The sequence below is a fragment of the Centruroides vittatus genome, unplaced genomic scaffold, assembly GCF_030686945.1.
Source record: "Centruroides vittatus isolate TY-2023 unplaced genomic scaffold, ASM3068694v2 contig_1776, whole genome shotgun sequence".
NCBI classification, from domain to species: Eukaryota; Metazoa; Arthropoda; class Arachnida; order Scorpiones; family Buthidae; genus Centruroides; species Centruroides vittatus.
In genome coordinates, this window is record NW_027121087.1 from 1 (window position 1) to 24,283 (window position 24,283).

The 24,283-nt window shown below is 27.0% G+C and overlaps 1 protein-coding gene and 1 long non-coding RNA gene across 4 annotated transcripts; one reads left to right on the top strand and one right to left on the bottom strand.

Annotated features, from left to right (window-relative positions):
- The first annotated feature begins 3,172 nt into the window (after window positions 1–3,172).
- On the top strand, window positions 3,173–22,491 carry kay (transcription factor kayak). 3 transcript variants are annotated; one of them, XM_067263363.1, is made up of 4 exons: window positions 3,173–3,519; window positions 17,076–17,462; window positions 17,620–17,727; window positions 21,055–22,491. In XM_067263363.1, exons 1-4 carry the CDS (start codon window positions 3,397–3,399, stop codon window positions 21,574–21,576), a joined length of 1,140 nt encoding a protein of 379 aa, XP_067119464.1. In that variant the 5' UTR covers window positions 3,173–3,396; the 3' UTR covers window positions 21,577–22,491. The 3 variants fall into 3 exon arrangements, with proteins under 3 accessions (XP_067119464.1, XP_067119465.1, XP_067119466.1); XM_067263364.1 differs by having other exon boundaries at window positions 3,240–3,259; XM_067263365.1 differs by lacking the exon at window positions 3,173–3,519 and adding an exon at window positions 16,186–16,204.
- LOC136969272 (uncharacterized) lies at window positions 3,304–11,883 on the bottom strand. The gene is made up of 2 exons (XR_010879796.1): window positions 11,764–11,883; window positions 3,304–3,711 (listed from the first exon to the last, which is right to left on the bottom strand). It is a non-coding gene; the product is annotated as an uncharacterized lncRNA (long non-coding RNA).
- Window positions 22,492–24,283: the final 1,792 nt, after the last annotated feature.

Below are 24,283 nucleotides of genomic sequence, written 5' to 3' on the forward strand. Positions count from 1 at the left end.
ACATTCGAATTGTTATCCGACTCCACCCCAACATTCGAATTGTTATCCGACTCCACCCCAAGATCATAACTGTAATCCGTACCATACCCAAAATAACAGTCAATATCCAGCAAGACCACAACGTTTTTCAAACGAAGATATTTTCGCAGCTTCTGAAGAATTTATTCGAGATGAAGAGGTAAATTTTTTACTTCCCTAGACGATCTCCATTTTTTCTTTTGTTCTAGAACAATTTTTCTCTTAGATAACCGGACCTTTCTTTATAGGCTACACAGCCATCCAATATTAAAAAACGTTCTTTAAAACAGGGTTAATCCAATTAAAATTATAAAAGTAATTTCTTAAAAATTGGAAAATGGGATCTTATGACGTTTTTTCTTACATCCATGTCCATTCGGGAGTTCGGGCCTTTATCCACTCAAAAAATGCGCTGGAAAATGTAGATTTTGTTGACTCGGTCCCTCTGGCGACGATTTTCCATTTTAAGTTTTTTGAAGTTCGTCGGATGTTAAATTTTTATTTAATAAATTAAGACATAGTCGCTCTGGAAACATTTTTTACTTCCCTAGACGATCTCCATTTTTTCTTTTGTTCTAGAACAATTTTTCTCTTAGATGACCGGACCTTTCTTTATAGGCTACACAGCCATCCAATATTAAAAAACGTTCTTTAAAACAGGGTTAATCCAATTAAAATTATAAAAGAAATTTCTTAAAAAATTAATCTAATTTTAATTAATAATAATATAAATAACTTACATATAATATTATTAAAATAATATTTCGTAATCGATAAAGCCGCCATTCTCTTGTTAAAAGTCGAGATCTTTCAATGCGTTAGAAATTAAGTAAAAAAAAAAAAAAAATTCGATTTCGAATAATAAAATGTATCTAGGGTATAGTTCGATAGGTTAATTTAGTATTAATTAACTAAAATAACTTAGATTTTTATTAAAATGTTAATTAAGATGTAGTCATAAAGTTTGTATAGAATCTTCCCTTTGGCATTAATTAACTTTTTAGCATCGTCAAATGAATTTTATCCAAGATAGAATTTACAAACTTTGCGATAAAATTTATAAGATAAACGATATTATTACAGAATTAATTAATTATGCAAATTATCCCAACGATAAAGTAAGATACATCTTTATTCTTTTCAAAGAGAAGTAAAATGCTTCTTAAAAAATAAATAAATAAAAAAGATTTATTTTAATCACCAGTTTACATAGATATTGAGCTAAATTTTCTATAGGACACATATTATTTACATTAAATATTTAATTTAGATAAAAGTCTTGAAAGACAAACAGAAAGTTCGACTCATAGCAAACATTTTGCAGAAACAAAACGGTACTTATGCTTTGCTATCCAATGAATTTTTGCGTGGTTTTTCTTGTATTTTACACAGATTTAAGCCAGAAATAAAAGAAAAAAATTCATAATTTGAATTTAAATTTCTTATAAAAAAAACAAATTCTGCTTGTTTTTCTTTGATAATTTACACGTATTTACAGCCAGGAAGGAGGAGTAAAACAGAATTTTCCTCTTGATTTTTTTTAATATATTTTTTTCTAGCTATTAATAAAAATTAGATAATAAGTTTAAAGTGTATTTATAGAATAATAGAATAATTAAGTAACAATAATTTCTCTAAATTTAAATGTTATTATCCTATAAGAGTTAAGTATGGAGTGATTCATGTAATTAAAGTGCAGCATTTAAGAAAAATTACTCCAAGAAGATGCATTAAATGTCATTTTTTCTAATTAACAATTATCTGTTTTGATTTTTTTAGGCCGAAAGTGTATCTAAAATGCTTGATGATTGGATAAATTTGGTGAGTACTTTTATACAAGTAATAATTAAAAAGAAAGTCAAAAAAATATATTTTTAATTTATAAATTTATAAATTAGAATCCTGGCGTGATGGAAGTTTTAGAAAACGAGTTACAAGTAAGAATAATTTTATAAAAATCAAAAATATTTTTATTTAAAAATTCAGGTTAACTAAACATAGAGAAATTGAATTTCAAACTTTACATATAGTGTCGCCATCTGGCGGATTCCGTTAACGTAATTAAATATGTACATTTATTTTCCTATTAAAAATATATATTTGAGTAATTAATAATAGGAGGAAAATAATAATGATATTAAATGTAATTAATAACGTTAAACGTTCGATACTTTAAAAGAATAATTAAGAATTAAATATTCTGTTTATTAGAAAAAAATCCCGATCATTAAGCCACGTATCGATTTGTAAGAGGGGAGTAATTAGTTGTTATGCGGGATTTTTTTTTAAATTAAAGTAAAAATTAACGGAAAAACGTGGGAGGAAGAAAATGCCTTAAAATCGTTAATATTCCGATATGATAAAATATCATCGTTCCGTATCCTTTCCTGTTCTGTAATAATGAATCATAGCAACAGTATCGTTACGCAATCGTTGTTTGTTAACTTTCCAGAAAGTACGAGTAGAATGTTACAAAAGGAGGAGAAGCGAAAACACAAGATCGTATTTAACATATCGTATCACATATTTTGCCAACAATTTTTTTCGTCATTTCAAAAATTCTCATATTTAAAAAAAATCATGTGATTAATACGAAACGATTACGTGACTACGTACACGTATTTGCCCGTTCTCTGTAAAAATAAAACATTCTTAGAAGATTTTTTGGGTTATTGCTATCGTTATAAATATTAAAAAATTCCCAGAAAAATTAAACTTAGTAAAGAGGAAGGTTAAATGAATATTTTATATTATTATTCCGGTTAAGAAGTTAACCTAGAAATTCGAATTCCTAGAAGGCGGTAGTATAGTTATCGGAAGAGCTACGTCGTCATCGAAATGGCTTTTAATGCGCATGATCGGCTATATCTACGTTCCAGTAATCAAACCATATATGGGAATTTCCGGAAGTCGGAAACTTCCGAACTCGTACGTTCGGCGAATGGCGGCGCTTCCATCAATCGTCACCAATTAATTAAATCGGATTTATTTCGTTCTTTTTACCTTATAAGTTTCTATATATTCGAAACGACAATTTTTCGATTATAATTATTATTAATAAGTTAAAATTCGTTCGATAAAACGAAATAAAATTGTTTAAAACTGGTTACGTTACGTTCACGTCACCAGCACGTGATGCTAAAGTTGACGTCAGTCTCTATTTTGGGGATAGTCGGAAGAATGATGTCATCCTTTGTATAAAACTTGCGGGCTTTCCTCTACCCCCCGATGACTCATAAAAGTAGGTATTCGACGGTGATCTAGGTTAGAAGAAGTTGTCCCACCTTCCCTACCCCTCTGATTACGACCGCGTGTAACTTGCGGAAGTTTTATAACAGAAACGAACTATTATAACGTACGACTCGACAATTATAAGCGATGTATTCGCAAACATCGACATCAACAGTAACTGAGGTGCAACCCTCAGCATCGAGACTTTCGGTCGCCGATATTTTATCGTCTATGGCAAATGGAGTTGGTGAATCGACGCCTGTCACAACAGTGAGTGTTTTCGCTTTCGTTTACAAACTTTTCTATCGCTATTCATTGTCTCTTCTATAAGTTACTCCTCCTCTTCTTCTCCATTGTCTCTCCTAATCACTTGATGATGCCCCTCTTCATCCACTTCATCCACAACACATACAATCGCATCCTTTTAAATTACCTTATTTCCATTATTGATAACACCCATACCTATCAATACATAAACATTATTACTATTACATAAACTTATATAATATTTATAATAATTTAATTATAAAATACATGATCATTTTTAATATATACGGTATATGTAGTTTTAATGTTATTTCGAGAATTAGATTTGTAGAAAAATTGATTTAATTAAGTAAGAGAATGGGATTTTTTGATGGTTATTTATAGCTTGTTATTGAAGAATGCCAAGAGGAAACTTTTTCAAAACATATGGGGCATGTTTCGGATGCTGGGAATAGTTTAGGATTATACTGTTTTCGTTACGTGCTAAGAGACGTTTCGGTTACGTAATAATACGGTTTGGTGCCGCGGGTTATGCGAAATTAGCGTTTTGTGTTGGAAAAGTTATTTAATTACCGAGATTTGTTAGGGGGGAAAATGCTAAATTCGGAAAATTTACTCGGAAAATTTGTTTCGGTTTCCGACTGCCTAGTAATTTTGAATACGGTGCCGAGTACAATTGGTTTTTCGATTTAATTACTATTGTTGTTTATAAAATAACAATAATATAGAGTGATAGTCGATACTCTGTTATGATCTCTACGCCAGGTAAATTGTAATTATGAAAGGAATTCTAAAAATCTGTATCTTTGTATTAATTTTTATATTCTGAAATATAAATGTTAAGATTTCATATTTTAAAAAAATCATATATTATCCAGTATGGGTAATCTTAAATTTCCATCTGATTTAGGATCTGAATAAGTTTTTAATTAAAGTAGTATTTGTTAAATTAATAACCATATAATTAGTACTTAATTCAGTTCAGATTATCTGCCTGAATGCAAGTGAATAGCATTGTTCTCTTTCTATTCTAGAATTCAATATAGAAGTTGATAATTAGGAAAAAAATGAAAAAAACAATTCCCAAATATAAATGATAAGATACAGAATTTCATTAAAAAAATTAAATATTTGCTCATTATTAGTATTTTTTTAAGTGGATTACTTTTTATATAATTATTTTAATTTAATAATTTGTTAATTTTTTAATTTCGATAAAAATTTATTTTTTCGATACGATATAATAAATAATGATTAGTTAGAAAGATCTTTTTAATGCAAACTTCTTTGGGATGTTGCCGATAAATAAATTGAAGGCTATCACGACAATAACAAACTGCTGTTGGAACCATCAGACAAGGTGACCCTTGCATAAATGTTATTTTAATGATGCTATTATGGCTCTTTTTGTGTTGTAGGAAAATTCATACACCATCTTAACAGCTCTGTAGATGATAATTTTGCAGTTTATTATTATTATTTTTTTAATGTGTAGTTTTGTGCACATTTTATGAGAAACTTTTACTTGCATAATCTATCTGGTATTATTTATTTCTATATATGGATATAATATCAGTGTATGAATTTGGCATATTATCCTCTAATGGCTTCATTTATAATTTTAAATCTAGATTCAAGTATTTGTAAATTTAAAATTCAATATGCGTGTGTTGGTGAAATCTTAAATAAACTTTTAGTTATTTTTCCAGTTATTTATTTACCAATAAAATTTTATTTTTAGTAATAATAATAATAATAAAATATAGAATCATTTCAATTAATTTCTTTTTTAATTTTGCATTTCTAATAATAATTTAAGATAAATTTGAGAACAAAAATGTAAGAAGCCATTAATGAAGGCTGAATTCATCCTTCTAACAATTTACTCTTGTTAGTAATATTAAAGAAACAAAATCAATAAATATGTAGTTAAAGAAAAGGCACTTGGTATTATTTTTTTTTTGTTTTTAAATGGTACTCATCCAAAAACTGTAGAGTAATTTATCCTACTAAAGTAAAAAAAAAAAAAAATTAAAATTCATCTGAAGACATAAAAACGTATAAGGAATGAATTATTAGAAAACATCCCTGACCTGGTATAAATTTGATTTTAAGGGGAAATATGTTTTCATCATAAAACTTTTTTTTAAACTTTAAAATCAAATTCAGTTGTTTGCCAAGTGTTTCGCACAGACTAAATTTCTAATCTTGTTATTTAAATAATTTGAAAAAAAATTATTATTATTATTATTATTATTATTATTTTTCTCTTTAAGGTCCGAACAGTTTACAATTATCCTACGTTATTTATGTCTTTTAAAATTATTGTTATTTTTTAATGGAAACTTTGAATATCTATCCCTTCCCTATATATTAGATGCTATATTTTGTAATAAAGTGAAAAATTACTTCTCTAGAAGTAATTTTTCACTTTATTACAAAATATTCAGAAAGTAATTACAATAATTCAGAAGTAATTCTGTAAGATTTATCATAAGCGAGGAGTTTTTATATATGACTTTTCATTTAGTCTTTTAAATTAGCTTTTAAAATGAAAATTTCGAAGTTTAAACTAAAGGTTTTTTTTTTTCTAAAAAGTTTCTTATTAATCAAGTTTTTTAATAATGTTAAGAGAAAGAAGGAATTTTATTATATATAAAAGAAATGGTTATCTAATATTCAGTTTAGTAGTATCTATTTAAATCCTATCTAAAATTGTAAAATTTAGGAATCATAATCTTAACAGAAATTTTTTTCCTATAATTTGATATTCGTCCTGTTGCGAATTTAAAACTTTATAAATAATAATAGTTTCTTGTGAACTACGGCGTATATAAGTTATAATTAGTTTTGTTTACTTTCTTATTTTAGTTAAAAGAAAGAAAAGATTTCTAACAATTGTTTTTGAAATGCTAAAATTAAAATGAAATATAGTAAGTAAATATAAGCTGACATAAACATTGAGCTAATTTAAAACACTTAAAAATTTGAGAAGATAAATTAGGTCAGTGGGACATCAGTTAAGACAAAAATTTATGTTCGTGAAAAAACCGAATTGTTTATATCAATATATCACCCCAAACTGTGAACTGTGGTATATAAGATATACGTCTATGCAAGTTGAACACAAGGATTCAAAGAGAATATTTGATTCAGGTGAGATAAACACATCCAGATGTATATGAAATCTAATAATTGTGCTTTCAGGATATCCTTGATAGATCTTTACCTTAAAAGCTAAAATTTCATTCTTAATATTAAATGGATCTGTTATAAGTAGTATTTGTTCTGATGTTTTATATTTAATTAACACATTTGACACAATTCTAAAGAACATGGGTTTGAATCTCACCTGGGTCATTACTTTCTATTTGGATCTTTATTTCTTTTTTCTGACAAAATTACAATATATATATGTTTATCAGTCGAAATATTAAATTTATAACAACTAATATCCAAAAGATATTGTGATTAACATTTAAAAAGTACTGCATATTTTAATATTTACTTGAAAGTTGTTTTTTATTATAAAGATTTCAGAAACTGTGTTAATTTATGTAATACTTTTTTAATCAGAATGAATTGGAGAAATATTAAATAAACACACAATAATATACTATATATATATATATATATGTGTGTGTGTTTGTTTAATATTTTACATTGTAAATTGCTTCACTTTGAACAGAAAACTCAAATCTTTTGAAATTTTATTATCAAGATATGACTATATAAAATTTTGTGATGCTGCTTCTTGTTTTCTTAATAGTATGAAAAAAGAATATCAAGAAATTTGAAACAAAATATCAAATTCTTATGTATTTGCATAAATAAAATACTTTATTTAAAATTTACAAATAGCTACGAATTTGTATTACGAAGGAAGAGAGTCAGATATATTTATATTATATCTAAATATACGTAGCAATGTTTTGAATATGGTTTTTATTAAATTTTTGTTTTAAATAACTTGCTACTTTTATTTGAACAGCATGGATATTAACTACATTTAATCAAGTTTAGTGCACAGTTGATATCCCTAAATTATTCTATTTCAATAATAAGAATTGAATATTTTTGTTCAAAGTGAGGATAGCTATAAGTTTTATTATAAATATAACCAGACTAAATCATTCAATAAATTAACTGCATGTAATCAATAATTTGCTAGATAATTATTGTCAACTAAAATTAGAATTTTTTATTATTTAAGTAATATATAATGTAATTTTGGAATTATTTTATTTAACAATTATCATATTTTCAATGGAAGTTAATGAAGATTCAATTAAATTATTTATCATTCCGTATGTCACAGCTGTGTCACAACTTTTGAAATGATTTATTTGTTGATCAAGGAATGATTACAGTAAATGTTTTAATACCCTTTTTTTAAAATAAAAATGAGAAAAACATTTTATAAAAAATTTGTTTTTAAAACAATGAAATTTTAGTGTTTTTTTTTCTTTTATTATTAAAAGAAAGGGCAGTTTGGAAAATTGTTTTATCAAAATAAATAAAAACAAAAATGTTTATATTCGTTTGTTTATTTTGCAATATTATTTCTAAATTCAAAAGTAAACAAAACATGAAATTTTAGTATAAAATAGTTTAAGTATTTGAACTATGAATTTTAGACATTATAGACTATGGTAAATACGCTACTTAGGCATTAAAGTCATAGTGTATCATTAATAGCTACAAATTATTGACTATTAACTTGTTAATAAAAGAATAATAACAATTATATTAATGGTTAACAATGTTAATAAATATAATAATTATGTTAATTTTATATAAATTGGAAAATTTAGTTAATCTTAGAATTTGGTCTTTAGAAGAATATTTAGAATAGTTCTGTTAATTATTTGATTCTTAAAATAGTTCAGAAGTATTAATTACCGATGCCATTTCTCTTCTGTTATATTTTTAATCTATTTGTGTTAAACATTGAAAGAATATTTAATAATTTTGAATTAGAAAGATTTTTTTTCAAAAAAATAAAAATCTTAAGTTGACAATTCTGATCTTATTTTAGAAAACTAATCAGGTTTTAGTTTATTATTATTATTCTCTTCCATTCATTCATTGGTGACGTATTTGTTTTACAAAATTTCCTTCTTATTAATTAGAAAGATTATATTAAAGTTTTTATTAAAGTATATGTATAGTACATTGTGAATCATTTTGCAAGCTTAAAAATCTTTAGTGTTTTTTATATGATTAAAGAAATTCTTTATGCAAATAAAATTATAGCTTTACTTCATGTTTATAAACCAAAGCGTAGAATTAAATCTACTTATATAAATTATATTAATACATAATGACAAAGGTTTTTAAAATTATTGGGCTGCAATTTTCAAATTGCAGACCTATACGTTCTAACCGTCGTCTCTCATCCGTCCTTCCATTAATCTCGAGAACGGAAAAAATAGACAAAAATTAAGACCAGATACGGAAAACTTTGGGACCGGAGACCTTGATTTAACTATAAACGAACTTTCGGTCTTGACTCAAAGTCACGTGATTTTTTTTTAAATTAAAAGATGATTTAAAATTCACCCCCAGTGTTATGACAATGTCACAATAGTATCCATTTGACTTTAAGTATTGAATTTAAAGAACTTCTAAAATTTCTTTTTTAATCCATGTAAATCTCTTAAATAAATTTAGTTTTTGAAGTAGTTATAATAAATTATACTCCCTAATAATATAATAAATATTCTTAATCATTTTCTCCTATTTTAAATTTTATAAATTCAGGATTATTAGTTTCATTTCTTTATTCATGTTCATTGACCTCTACAAAATGATAGTACTCTGTTCTGAATAATTTATTTTATTGGAATAAATTTTAATTAAATTATAATGGCAAAACACATTTTAGGAGTTTTTATTTAATAATAAATTTTTGTTTATGATATTTACTAACTAAAATGGTAGTTAATTTCTTTACATATGAAATTTTTAACATTAATTTTAATATAGAATTTAAAATTTAATTCTAAAGAATAAATTAAAAATGTAAAAACAATTTTTGAAGTCTATAGTGAATAAAACTGCGATAATTAATTAAATTAATATAAATGAACTTCCCGACGAGTAAACTCTACTTCTTCTTACCGTTTATATGATTTTAATATATTTTTTACTGCAATTAATGATTATTGATTATTATGAAAGAAGCTGTAGAATGATAAAAAAATAATTCATTTAATGAGTGTATTTTTTATTACTTTCATAATGCTTCAGTTTCCTCTGGAACTTGGAGAAAGCCATATTTTTAGATTTCTCTTCCTGTTCGAATAATGCAGATAACTTGTAAATTAAGTTAATTGCTTAATTCTCTGGAATTTCATTATTCCATTATTTATTGCGGGCTTTTACTACATATTAGAATAGAATAATTTAAAAGCTGTTAATTATTTTAATGTTGATGGCTCAGATTCTTTCATTTTATATAATAATAAACAGAATTAAATTCAAGACTAAATGCTTGCTGAGTAAAACTAATAGTAATTGAAAGATATTTTGAGATTGATCAGTTGTAGTAATTGTCAAGAAATTTTAGATGATGGTGTTTTTAAATATTCAAAAGGTAACATATGTATTTTTGAACAATAGTCGGTTTTTATCAATTTCAAAAGTAAGAAAGGAAAATGTTCTTGTTTAATTTAATACTTTAGAAATTTCGTTTCATTGACCTAAATTTAAGCAAGAAAATTTTAAATTTTATTGTTTAATATCAATATTTTTTAATAAGTAGGTATGTTTTTAAAATATACCAGTTCTCCTTCCACTTTTGGAAAAAGAAAAACAATATTTTTGTTCAAAATCTTTTGAAGCTCAAAGTATTCTGTTTCTTTGAAAGCTGGGAAGACATTTGGACTAGGGAATGTATTTTGAGAAAAGTTCTGTTAAATATTCAAGGAAAGTTTTAGCATTATTGTTTTTCTTTTAATGCAGAATTTTTCTAAAAGATACTTTTTAAAGCATTTTTTAAGCAAAATTTATTGCAACTTTCAAAATTGTAATATTTGAAATAAGTATTTGTCTTTTATCAGTTTTCTTTTTATGGTTGTTTGTTTATTAAATCCAATATTTATTCTCGTAAAATCAATTATCTTTCTTTGTCAAGTTAGCAATAATTGAATACAATGTAAATATTTTAACTGACGTATGGTAATTTTTAAGATACGAATATTTTCGTAAAGCGTTTGATTTTAAATAACCTAATCTTCGATTAATATTGATAAACTAACAAATAATACATTAATGATTTTATTTCTTTATGAATTGTATTAAGATATTCATTTCATTCAGCCAATTAGTTTTATTTCATTATTTTGCGTGTCTAATATAGATTAAATTTTTATTTATATTAATAAACTAAAATTGATTTACAATGATTTTTGTTTTTGAAAAATCATCATTTGTAAGTTAACCTTATTTTAAATTATAAAATGACAATTTTCAAGTAAATATATTTTCGAACGTCTCCGATAATACAGTCTCTTTTATTTATCAAAATCAATTTATTAAGCTCGTAAGATATTTTCAAAAGGCTGGTATTAGTTGTCGTAAGAACTCTTACTATTAATTTGTGCAATGTTATCAATTACAAGTATTGACCTATATAATGAGTAATGTAGGCAGCCTTAGATTTTATGCTGTTTATTTTTTCTATTCCAAAAAAAATAGCAATCACTAATTATTAGTTTTGACACAGTAATTATAAATAGGTTTTGATGATTGTTTACATAGTTAAAGTATGCATTTAAATACCTTTTTTTAAAGTGAAATAAAATTGGAATTTTTAAAATTTCCATTATAAATAATTAAGATTAATAATAAAATTTAGTATTTTATTCATTTTGGCTTAATTACTTAATTTGTATTTTAAAATTGAAAAAAAGAATATGGATACATCATTTATGTAAAAAAAATTCTTTAAATTCTTCTAATTTTTTATGGTGGTTGGTTTGATACGTGATTAATTAGGACTCGAGGAAGCTTTCCTGTTCGTCTATCTTATTCATGCAGTTAATAATAGAATGAGAAATTAAAGGAACATTAAAAAAATTATATCTAATAGTTTTTAGATTTTGAAACACTTCTAAAATTAGCTTTCCTCTTAAGTTTAAGATAAACTGCTAAATATTTTGTTGCAAGTGATATATTATAGCATTAAAATTGATAGCGAAACTGATAAAATGTTTTTGCAATAAGCATGCACTTATATCTTACCATTTTAATCATCATCCCACATCTTCTTTACACGGTTAGGTCTTTTATGTAATTGTTTTGGCAAGTATGATATCATATGATAAGAATGGATTCATCATTTTTCAGTTCTCTATATTTAAGTGTTTGTCCACCTGTTTGTCATTCAATTCTGAAACAAACACCTGTTTGTCATCATAAGAAGAAAACAAAAAAATAAAATAAAAATCGAATTAAGGTATACAACAATAAATTTGTAAACCGTATTAAAACCGAATCTCATTTTAATTCTAAAACAGCTGTGGAATATTCGGTATTAAAAAATGAAAATATAATAATAGCATAAATAATTCTCTTTCCTTTAGAAGAAATAAGTTTTTTATAAAATGATTTTTGAATAAGCTTTAAAATGTCTATTTCCATTCTGAAAATGTTTATAAAACACCCTCCTATATTATCTTTGAGAGGGGGGGAAAAAAGTAAATTGTAGCAATATTTTTTGCTGTTATGACATAATTCTTACCTCATTTGTTTACTTTAGTGTGCCAAGAGAAGCTGGTAAACCCATTAATTTTAGAAATACGAAACAAGTGTTTCTTACTAAAATAAATATAAATTATGATTCTAATTATAATAAATTTTTAAGAAAAAATTAATAAAAGGAAGAAAAAATTTTAAGTTTATAAAACTGCCACATCTGTTTTTGGTTATTTTGGCTAGACAAAGAAGAGACTTTAAACTATGCTGAAATTTAACTTTTTTTCATATTGATTTTTCTTTCCAAGAATCAAATTTATTTTAAATAAAAATAAATATTCTACTGATTACTTTTTTTTTTTTATAAACTGAAACATAGTATTTTTTTTTTACTTATTCAAAAATGTAAATATTATAAAAGAAAACGTCTTCAATTCATGTATTTGTTTTTAAATTCACTTTTTATTATTCTTTCTAACTCTGTTTTTCTTTTATTTCATTTTGTTAACTTTTTTTATTCAATTTAAAAAAACTCTTTTATTTTTATAAAAATTTTATAATAAAGAATATAGTTTTCTTTCGAAAAATATTAATAAGTTTTTTGAAAGTTTTAAAACACATTCAAAACATGTTTTAAACCTTTTTTTTTAAGTAACAAATTGTGTTTATTTTTATTTATTAAATTAATTACCATAAAATATTATTTAAAAAATATATTTAATTTTATAAAGAATCGAGTGAAAAATATACCTCGTATTTCAGATTTATAACAGTCTTACTGTAGGAGTATAACAATAAATAATTATCTTACTATAAAATTACCACCGTATATTCTTAAAATGCACCGTTTTTCTTTTAATGCTACGGTAAATTTCCTTTTTGAACTTTGGGTTAAACAACACATGGTGTGGCAAACATTAACAACCTATCACCCAATGAATACATGACTAGAGACATTTGTTCAGCTCTGTTTCCAAATGTTCACAACAGTAAACACAGCAGGTAAATGACATGCTAAGGTAATTTTCGTTGCAACTTGCTTTGCCAAAATTTTCCTGTAAATCAGTACTTATTAAACTAGAAAATGTATCATATGCATGATATACAGCATGTAAGTTTAATTTTATATATAATATGTATATATATATATTTTTTTTTTTAATGAAGCTTTAAGCAGTGAAATTTATTATGCACATACACTGAATTATTTTTGTTTTTATTTTGTAGTTTTTAAATATTATTTTTTAATATAAAACTTTTTAATTTGTAATGAAACTAAATTTGAGTAATAAATTTTGAAATGAATTTAATATTTATTTCAAAATTATTACTCAAATTTAGTTTCAGCACAGAATTTTATTTTCTAAAAAATTTGCATTGGTTCTGATTTACTAAGAAAAATGTCAGGCCTGTAGTTAATTATTATAATTATTAAACCTTCCCAGAAAAATTTTTAAAGCTTTTTATATAAGTGTATTTAATATGCTAAGTTTCTTAATTATCTTCTTAATAACAATAATGTAAGTGTAGGTCATTAGAAGTTTTCGAAATGCTTTGGTAGAGAAATAATAATAGAAAATGTCGATTGAGAGCAGCGATTACGGCACTTATTCCGTAAGTTTAAAAAGAATTTTACGCAAACGTCGATAACATAATCTGAGGAGAGACGTTTTGCTGTTTTTTTTTTCTCCCCCATTGCTATATTTAGTACTGGCAAACAAGTCAAGGACCCTAGGGGACGTGTCTAGATGCGTTTTATCACCTAGCGAAGATTGTCATGAATTTCATGCACCTGGCACACCGAGAGACAAACCGTTTAAAAATAACTATTTAAAAATGCTCAGCCTTCACTGTTTAAATACAAACTGTCATTGCACCATTCCTATTGAAATATTTTGACGTAATTTGAAAGAGCGACTTGTAATGCCAGCGTTGCTGGAGTATGGAACCGTTTGGTGGAGATTCCTAATTTCCCCCCCCCCTTTAGAAAATTTCTCTTTTCCTCCCTCGTTTCTATAGAAATAAAATATTCGTCGGTGTTAATTGTTATTTTAGAGCACGGACTGGAATTGCGAACTATAACTGTACACTTTCCTAACTCTAAAACAAGTTTGTCTTGGCAAATGCAGTTTGTTTATGAAGGCGAAACGGGAGGGGATAAATGCGAAAATATCCGAATTCTTTGCTTTCTCGATACCCTCGGCTGCACTAACCTAAATTTCACGTTGTTGCTCACATGTGAAAATTTTCCCCGGGCAAACTGTCATTTTTTAAGTTAAGGTCGATTATCCTTTATAACGGATCTTTTTTTTTTTTCTAATTCTATTAATAGCGTGTTACGTAAAAGGTAAAAATTTCCCCAATAAACAGGCTTTTATTATTCTGGAATTAGACGATGGCTCTAGGTAGATAAATCATTGAATAATTTAACTGGATGAGCTCTCGTTTGCTGCGAAGACTCATTGACAGGGCAATCTTTTCTCCCGTCCGACCGTCTCCAAATACTTCGCATACCCGACAGGCAAAGAATAGGAGAGAATCGTCTGTCAGGTAAGAATGCAGCTGATTTAGCACATGTTTTTGATTGTCGCCCATAAAGTTTTAGCGCATTTTGAGCCGTCGTTAAAATAATGATCCATCGGCCGAGCAGGATATTTGAAATTTTCCTCATTTTTCCCCTCTTAATTCCTACTGGGGATGATTCTGACGTTTCCGTTAAAAGTTGACTATTTTAGTGAAAGAACTTGTTCACTCTTTGTTCTCCAGAATCTCTCTCTTAAATGGGCAATCAGATATCACGCTCGCTAAGCTATTTAGAGCAGCTTCTGGAATCTTAGTCTGCTTTTATCTGTTTCTCCTCCTCCTCCTCCTCCCTCCTGTTTTTTTCCCCTTCTTCTCTAAGGCTTCCGGATGTAACAAGAGACAAAATAATAATTGTATTATACTGGGAAATACTTTTTTTTTTTTTTTTTTTTTTTTTTTTTTTTAATCGCCTTGTTCGGATGTACGAGATCTTTGGCTTTTAGAGTCGCGACTCGAAAGATGGGCGTAACACACTGCAGTTAAAAGTGCATGCAGTCTGTCGGGCGCCCCTGCAAATATCCCTCTCCCACCCGGGGTCGGTTGCTAGGAAACGAACGAACCGACGTGGCAACATCTGTCCCAAGTCGCCCTGTTGACGGGATGTGGGTTTTATGGGTTGGATTGTCTTGGTTTTTTCCCCTCCTCCTCCTCCATTCTACTCTGATTAAAAATGTTAAGCTTTATTTTGTTGTTCGTGGTCTTTTAGTTAAATTACGTCGAAATATTTTTTCCCTTCGTTATTTCCTTTTAAGATATATATTTTTTTCATTTTCGATAAGAGATACCGATTCAAAAGTGGCGATAAAAAACTCAGGTATGCCGTATAACGTAAAATAAAACTGAGGTCATCAGTATCGATTTCGAAACCCCCATTCATGACGAAATCGCTTAACTTCTTTTGATAGTTTACGTCGAAGTTAAGCTATGTATACGGGTATATAAAAAAATATTTTCGCGTATTTTGCGAACTAGAGAGGAAGTAGTTTTCGCTCGAACGTCTCCTCCCGCTTCTCTTCTTCCTCCTCCCTCCCCACCGTCATTCGAATGATACTTTTCGTATCTTATTTTACGTATAATTTAGTGTAATTCGTGCTTTTTACTTCGAATCTGTTCATTTCCCCCTTCTTTATCCCGCTGTATACAGGAAATTGTGCAACGGTACAACGCCACGAGTCAGTCGCGTGTACAGGTAAAAACCCATTTCCGGTGGTAATGTCAAGGTTGGAGTTCGTACAGGTATTTAAGTAGAATTCATTTGGAGCGAAGTAAGTAATTTAACAATACTCGAGTCGGCAAGCGGATCGATTTTTATAGCTATTGTTCTGCCACTTTGTTTCCGATTAATAGCGTGTGAGGCTGACGTCATCTCCTCGTGACTTGCACTCGATAAACGCACGTGGTTAATGTAAGTCTTGCAGCACCCAGTCATAAACTCCTCGTGCGAATTTCATGAGAGAACGTAATTTCATATATATATTTTTTCTTTTTTTTTAACGTAAACGTTACGTTTTTTGATATATTAATTTTTCATTTTATATAAGTTTTTTTTTGTTGCTTTTGTTGCCTAGAGGAAGTGGAGATAGTTGAATTTATTTATTTATTATTTTTTAAGTTCCTTCTCCTCCTCCCTTCTCGATATTGATTTTGATAAAATAGAACTTTCATAATTAAATTTTTGAGATAAATCGAAATTTTTTACCTTTATTTTTATACGTTGTAAAGTATTTTTTGATAACTGCTGCCATGTTTTAGTTATCTTCAATTGTTGCCTTATATGGAAAGGTAAATTTTATTTTAGAATTTTTGTGGATTTTTCAGTTGTTGATAAATTCTTTCTCCCTCTTTTATAGCATGAAGTAAGTTTATAGTTTTAATTATTTTCTTTAATTTAATCATTTCGTTTTCTTTAACATTTGAATTTCAAAAATATTCTACACATACTTATCTACAAAGTTTAGAATCTTCTTTAATTAATTATACGAAATATTACACTAAAAAGATTACTCACATTTTTAAATAATAGCTAGGACTTCTTTAAATCGACAGTTTATAAAATGCGATTATTTGTGTATGAAAAATTGATTGTTGAAAGTTAAGCAAATGCGAGTGACCTTTATATTCCGCGAATACGAATGTTTGTTTATTTATTACCTAACGAATGACTAAACAAAGTTGTTGTTACTACTTTGATTCTTTGTATTTGAATTCAATGACATTCTGTAGTCGGTAAACTGGTTTAAAGTCTTCCGAAGTTTAAGTTCGAGTTTTACTTTCAGTTTGCTAATGTTGATGGGATGACCTCCGGCATACCCACTCGAACTACGCCTACGTTGACACCCACGACGCTGAAAAATATCGAAGAGTCGATCTTTGACATACAGCCGATTCCTCCGCCGCCTCTCGAGCATCAGCATCAGGCCGGTTTCGTGCCTCCGGTAGTCAACATTTCGGGATCGTCTCTCATGGGCCAAAACGGTAATACTAATTATCAACTGAATCAAAAAGACGAAGAAAACGATGGTTGGTTATCACCCTGCGTCCAAGCAACATTGGCAAACACTGTTAGACACGCCGTCAATACGTCCGGTAATGCCATGACAACACCCTCGTCCAAGCCATCCGGAAGAAATCAAGGTGGACGAAAACCGATGAAGGATGAGAAAGTAATTACTATATTTCGTAAAATAAAAAGATTATTTCTATCTCGACATATACTTTTATCTGCAACTACATTTTTTCTTTTACTTAATAAAAGATCCTCGATAAAACTGTAAACATAGAAATCGGAATTAAATTTTTTAAACTTTTATTTTTTAATAGTTATCTCCCGAAGAAGAAGAAAGAAGAAGGCTAAGGCGTGAAAGGAACAAACTTGCAGCTGCTAGGTGCCGTAAAAGACGCATGGATCATACCAATAACCTCTTAATGGTAAGGTTAATTTTTGATAATATTTCTTCCAAATAAGTTCGATATCTTTAATTCTAAAAAGAAATATATTATAACGGACTTTATTGAACACAGTTTTATTAAAATAAAAATAAATATCAATTATATAAATTGAAAATTTTGCAATCTCCCTTTTTCTTATTCAAATGAACAGATTTGATTTGTCACATTGATTTATTCTGTTTTAAATTTGCAGCATTGTATAATCAAAAGTTAATGATCTGAAAAGAGAAAATTCAATGTAAAAGACAAAGCTTATTTCAATTTTTAAAGTTTATGTAATGCATTTGATTCATGTTTGACAATTTAAGTAAAAAAACAATGTAGGTTATATTTTTTATATTTGACATTATTTCTGCTCTCAAAAGTTGGCTTTATATTTAAGAGATTTTGGGGTTCAAATCCCCTGAAATTTCTGGTATGGTATAAAAATTTTTTAATGCAGAATTTATTTTGAAGGAGAGAGCATTGTTCATGCAATATTAAAATATAATAGTTGGTTTAGAAAATTCTTAAATCCCATTGCTTCTGCTTCAAATTTTCATCTGTCTGTATAGTTTTATGTAAAGTCTGTTTTGGATGATTGTTTAAATCTCCCTAGCTATTTTGCCTGTTTTTGTTTTCAGATGTTTTATTTTTAGTTTTTTGCATTGAAATCCACTGTTTTTAGTTCTTTTCTGATTTCAATAAGAATAAAATGAAAAATAGATGTTTCAGAATACTTAAATATTGATATTGAAAATTACTTTGCTAGCTTAGAATTTTTTTTTTTTCCAGTCTTGCTTTCTAGCAGTGGTAGCTCGTGAGGTCGGGTTAAAAAAGTTTAGATTAATAATATAAAAGCAAAATTTTAATATAAATAAATAAATAATAAAACAAGTACATCTTTTCTTGCACAATCGTTTGTTTATTCAGGATTATGATATTAATCGGAAATGTTGTAAAGAATACGTGACAATGGGTATGAAGTTACAGTACGTTAGTATCGAAATAATTTACAAAAATGAAAAATAATGAAAGTGACAAACATTTAAGAGGCATTTAAAAATCAAAACAAATGAAATAAAAGTTTTTCAATAAAATGATATGAAATTGTTTTAGTACTGTTTTTAATTTTATTGATCACAAATTAAAATGGAAAAGATGGAAAAAATTAACATATAATTAATAATTACTGAATCAGCAAAAAGTATGAGGTACGAAAGATTGCGAAATGTAACAATATACACGCACCTATACGTGCAGTTAAGAGTTCATTTGAGAACAGGCCCAACTGAGCTTGCTACGATGCAATATGAACTCGTGCACGTTTCATTGGTGTGCCAACTAGTGATGACTATTAGCAACAGCATGTGTTTCTACAGGTAATTTCTCCTTGTGCTATTTATCTGAGGGTTGGCTTCAAGTATGGTAGAATGCAATAATAAATATATATTTTTGTGGAAATGATAGTTTTTTTTTAATTTAGATTATTGTTATAAAAATGAAGTTTTGATTAACAACTTATTTTCATTGTTGAATAATTTGATTTAATAAAATTATTGGTGCCAGAGGGCTGGGCACCAATGACCAGTCACGTCTGCTCTTTGGAGTCTTATATATTATTCTTGTATCTAGTTTCTTTAATTGCAAATATTTAAAAGAAAGTATTTTTGTTTCTTTTTTTAAAATTTTCTCTAAGAATCATTTTTATACTTGTAATTACTCAACAATAAATCATTTTAATTTATCTCTAATACTAAAGGAAGTTATTTTTGAGTACAGCTCTTCATACCATTTAAAAACTCATAATTAAATCAATTTTTATGGCACATATATTCATATTTACTTCAAATGTTTTCATATGTGTGTGTTTATTTTTATTCAATTTACACATTCTAAAGTTTTGATTTCTACAAAGAAACAAGAAATATGACATCTGTCATCACTATTTACTGAATTTAACAGTTTGTAATTCATTTAAATGCTAAACAATAGGATTTTTTAGTAAAATAAATTTTTGTTTGTTGCTGTATTTAAAGAAATTTTTTTCTTAACTTATAGATTACTAAAATGTTACATTTATTAAAGAAATTAATAAAATATTTAACAATTATTTAAAAGACTTTACTAAAATAAAGAGCCATACTTTATCAATTTACATTTCTAATATCTGACAATATAAATCTAACTAGAATTTTTAGTATTTATATACTTTATTAGATGTAACTTTATTAGAGTAATATTTAATTACTTATACAATGTGGATTTTTAATTTCATCAAATGAACATTTCTAAACACTTAAAATTAATTTAATTAAAAAGGCTGACAATATTTATACAGTAAAAAATATGTAGAAGAAACTAAAATGTCTTTATTTTTGTCGTATTCGGTTGCCAGGACAACAGTCTCTCCCATTGCAGAGATTTATTAGAGACTATGCTCTGCAAAATATGCAAAACAATTTAAAAAGTTCACAGATGACAAGCCAATAATTAAAATGGCCATTTGAATATTTTTGCAGCGGATTAGTTTTTAATAAAAGGTCGTCTCTGCAATAGGAGACTGTTGTTCCTGGTGACTGGACACGAAGAAAATGAAGACATTTTAGTTTATTCTACATACTTTTTACAGTGACTTTTTGATACCTGTATAATTTAATATATCTTTGGTATTTAATTTGATGTGGAAATTTTATATGTAATATATATTTCCCACATATTATGCACATATGTTATACTTCAACATCAGAAAGTAATTAAAAATTCCTTTGCATTATATAAGATGAAAGGAACATTAATATAAATTCATTCTTACGAATGTTTTATGGTCCTGTAGACTTTACTAAAAATTAAATTAGGATTAAATTATGAGTTAAACAATATCAGCTGATTTTTATTCACAACCATATGCTTAACATTGCCAATTTGTTTTGTAATTTTTTGATTTTCTTCTGAACTTATAATAAGATATTTGATATTTAGATACTATTTATTCTTATTACTTATATAAAAGATATTTGATACTTGAATATTGGCATATCCTTATTTTGGATTATGAAAAGCAAATCAAATGAAAAATTTCTATTTACGATATAGAATACAGAAGTTTTTGACAAACAGAAATACTTGTGGTTTGTTTCTAATAAAAGACAAAATACTAGATACGTCAATGAGATGTATATCCAAAATGCCAATATTCACAATTAACATTTTTATTTTGTCATTACTGATCAGTAATTTTAAACAATAGATATTGCTATGACTTCTAAATATTGTAGATATCTTGATGATCAATTGATTATTATAAAATTCTTTTTGTAATTATAGGAGACCGAGGGACTGGAAGAAAAGCGTCAGGCCCTGCAGAACGAAATACAGTTATTGACAAACCAAAAAGAGGAATTAGAGTTTATTTTGGAAGCTCATAAAACCACATGCAAGATTTCATCAAGCCATCAGAATCAGAAACGTCCAACTAATGGTTCTATATTATCCAACGGAAAAAACACTCTCATTTCACTGTCTAACGGTACCGACAAAATTTCTCAGATGAAGCCACTGTCTCGTCCTACCTCTCTTCCGGTGTCGTCCGCATTCACCAATCCGGACGGAAGTAGTTCGCTGAAAGTAAACACCACAAATTTCAACGACGTCACAGGTATCCCGATTTCCACTCCGAGCGGCGGAATCTTTAATTACGAATCGCTAATGGAAGGAGGAACGGGTTTAACACCGGTGTCCAGTGGCTTGACTCCAGTTATATCTTCGTGTGCCGGCCAACAGAGGAGTTCCAGCAGTGATCTATCCAGTCCCGATACCATTAATCCACCGAAATTAGTTTCACTCTGACAGTAAGGGCATAACTTCAGTCTGTGCAGATCTGCACAAAAAACTTAAAACATTCGGTAACCTCATTTTATTCTGACATCAGTTTCTGGTATCCAAGGAAACACATTTCATCACAGCAGTATTATATTTGTGCCCAAGAATTCAGAAAACCAGAAAAAAGTTTAACTCGCTTAGAACTATGAATTCCTACATTTTTTACAACATGCATAACTTATGCCAAAAAAAATTAATTTTAAATTAATCGGATTCTAATGGCATTTAGTCATACGGCTTATAGCATATTTTTATATCATTGCATAGCAAATTGAATATTAAGGTGTATGAAAATATTGCTTACAGTTGGAAATTCTCACTTCGTAGTCATCTTACCAGCATTTAAAACCAAACAAAGTATTTTATCCCAAAAGCATTTTTAAGTCATCATTTTTACTATTTAGTATAAACATCTAGATATTATGTCATTTTTTAAAATGTATCTAGAATAATTAGTTTGATACCAAATTTGTCTGGCACTGTAAATAATGTATGAAAAATATTTATTTTTATGTACAGGCTGTATGTCTATGCATCTTATTGGTTGGTACATTTCCTAAAAAAATATAAAAAAAAGTATGTCATTTGTCTGGAACAAAGAACATATGCTTTTTTTTTTTTTTGAAATGTAATTTGTATGTGTTATGCAAAATATATAATAATTGTATACACATAGAAACGAAATGTCTCGACGAACGTTTCCGACAATAGATGGCAAAAGTATGGATTTGAGTGGTGCAATAAATTTAATATGCATGAGCTAGGTTTATCGTGATGTCACCAAGAGATATTTTCTTACTATACGATTCAAAATCGTCTCAAATATTTGAGTACAGCTTTTCTGAAATTTTTTTTCAATAAAGCAAATTTAAAACTATATAATCTCATCTTATATTTTTAACCATTATTAATGAACACTTATCTACATTTTCTCAACATTTGTTTTTATATTACTTATTAAAAAACAAAAATATTTTAATTTTTAGAATAAAGAAAAAAAATCCTTGAAGAAACTTGTGATTAACTTAAATGTCAAATGCCAAATTTGTAGTGAATTCTGTAAACATTTTAAGTCTTTTGAACTTGTTCTTAAGAAGAAAAACTATAGAATATTAAGACTATATTTATATTATTCTAATGAAAGAGAGAAGTTTGTAGTTTGACTAGAAAAACACCACCAGAACAACAAATCTATTTTAGTTACAAATTGGACATTTGCCCAGTTGCTGGTTAATGACAGTTTTTAATTACTTTTTTAAACCTTTAATAAAATGTTTATGTACGTTCCTGCCTATAATACTATAAAATAATCCCCTTGTTACATTTAAAAAATGTCCGGACCAATCTCTATTTCTTTTATCAAATGGCCGGAGAATTTGCAGAAGATGCAATTTCTACCAGGAAGGAAAGGAAATTTATTACGTTCACTGGAAAATAAACATAATTAGTAATGTTATATATATATATATATACATACATACAAATATAATAATAATTAAATGAATGAAGCAATTAAAGTTTAAGTAAGAATAATTGTTTCAGGATCTACAAACATCTATCTATAAGCTTGCTCATAACACAAATATAATATATTAATTTTATGTTTACAATATTTTAAAATGCTTTCAAGAATTTAACACATTAAGCAGATTTAAAATTTTGTTCAGTTAATTTACAATTACAAGAGAAGATTAAAATATTAGTTATTACAAATAATTAATGAAAAAGAAGAATCATAAAATACATTAAATTATACATTTGATAAAAAAGAGGATTGCATCAATTATTGATTTTATTGTGTTAAAAGTTACAATTGCATGATGAAATTTGAATTATTAATTTTTGAATAAGTATAATGTCCTGGGTGTATTATGCAAGTTTTAAAGTTATATACACCTAGGAAAGTATCAGATTTTTATTGTTTACTGGAGATATATATATATAAATTTACATGTATTAATGTTTAATATATACATATATATCAGAAAATGTAGAATTTGTAAACACATTTTTGTTATATTTTCAGATAGAATCCATTCTGACATTCAAATTTGTCATACAATAAACATGATGCAAATGACATACTTTGCATCACAAAAGTTAACATTTAAAAATATATAAAATAATAATAATAAATAATTAGATGGAGGAAGTGTTTTTTTTTCCATTTTTTGTTTTATTATATTTTTATAAAACTCATTTTATAGAAACATATACAGATTCTTATTTACTTATATACGCAGTTCATATTTAAAGCCATTATATTTTAATAAAAATAATCGTATAATCTTGAAATGTATATTAAACAACTTCAAGATTAATTATACAGTAAATTACTGGGAATTAACTTCTAATTTTATGCATTTTTCAAGGAAAAAAAAAAATATTCTTTTTAATTTTCTACTACAAACACACACACGTGCTGCCATCTGTTATGATTAAAGGAAATATAAATCAGTTTAAATTAAATTTTAAAAAAATCAGTTTTAATTCTTTAACTTAATTATATTTTATAACATGAAAGAAACTGAATTTATTATTTTTATATATTTAATTTTAACTGTGCTTTCATTTTTTTTTAAGAGTAAACAATATTTGTTCATTAAAATTCAAGACGTTATGTATCTTCTATTCTCCTTTCCTCTTGTGTATTGTGTCGTACAATTTATTCTCC

Bases quoted from the DNA above. Each gene is read 5' to 3' on its own strand.
- kay (XM_067263363.1), top strand. From the start codon at position 3,397: ATGTATTCGCAAACATCGACATCAACAGTAACTGAGGTGCAACCCTCA. The intron at 3,520-17,075 runs GTGAGTGTTTTC...TTTTACTTTCAG, and splicing joins AATCGACGCCTGTCACAACA to TTTGCTAATGTTGATGGGAT. The intron at 17,463-17,619 runs GTAATTACTATA...ATTTTTTAATAG, and splicing joins AACCGATGAAGGATGAGAAA to TTATCTCCCGAAGAAGAAGA.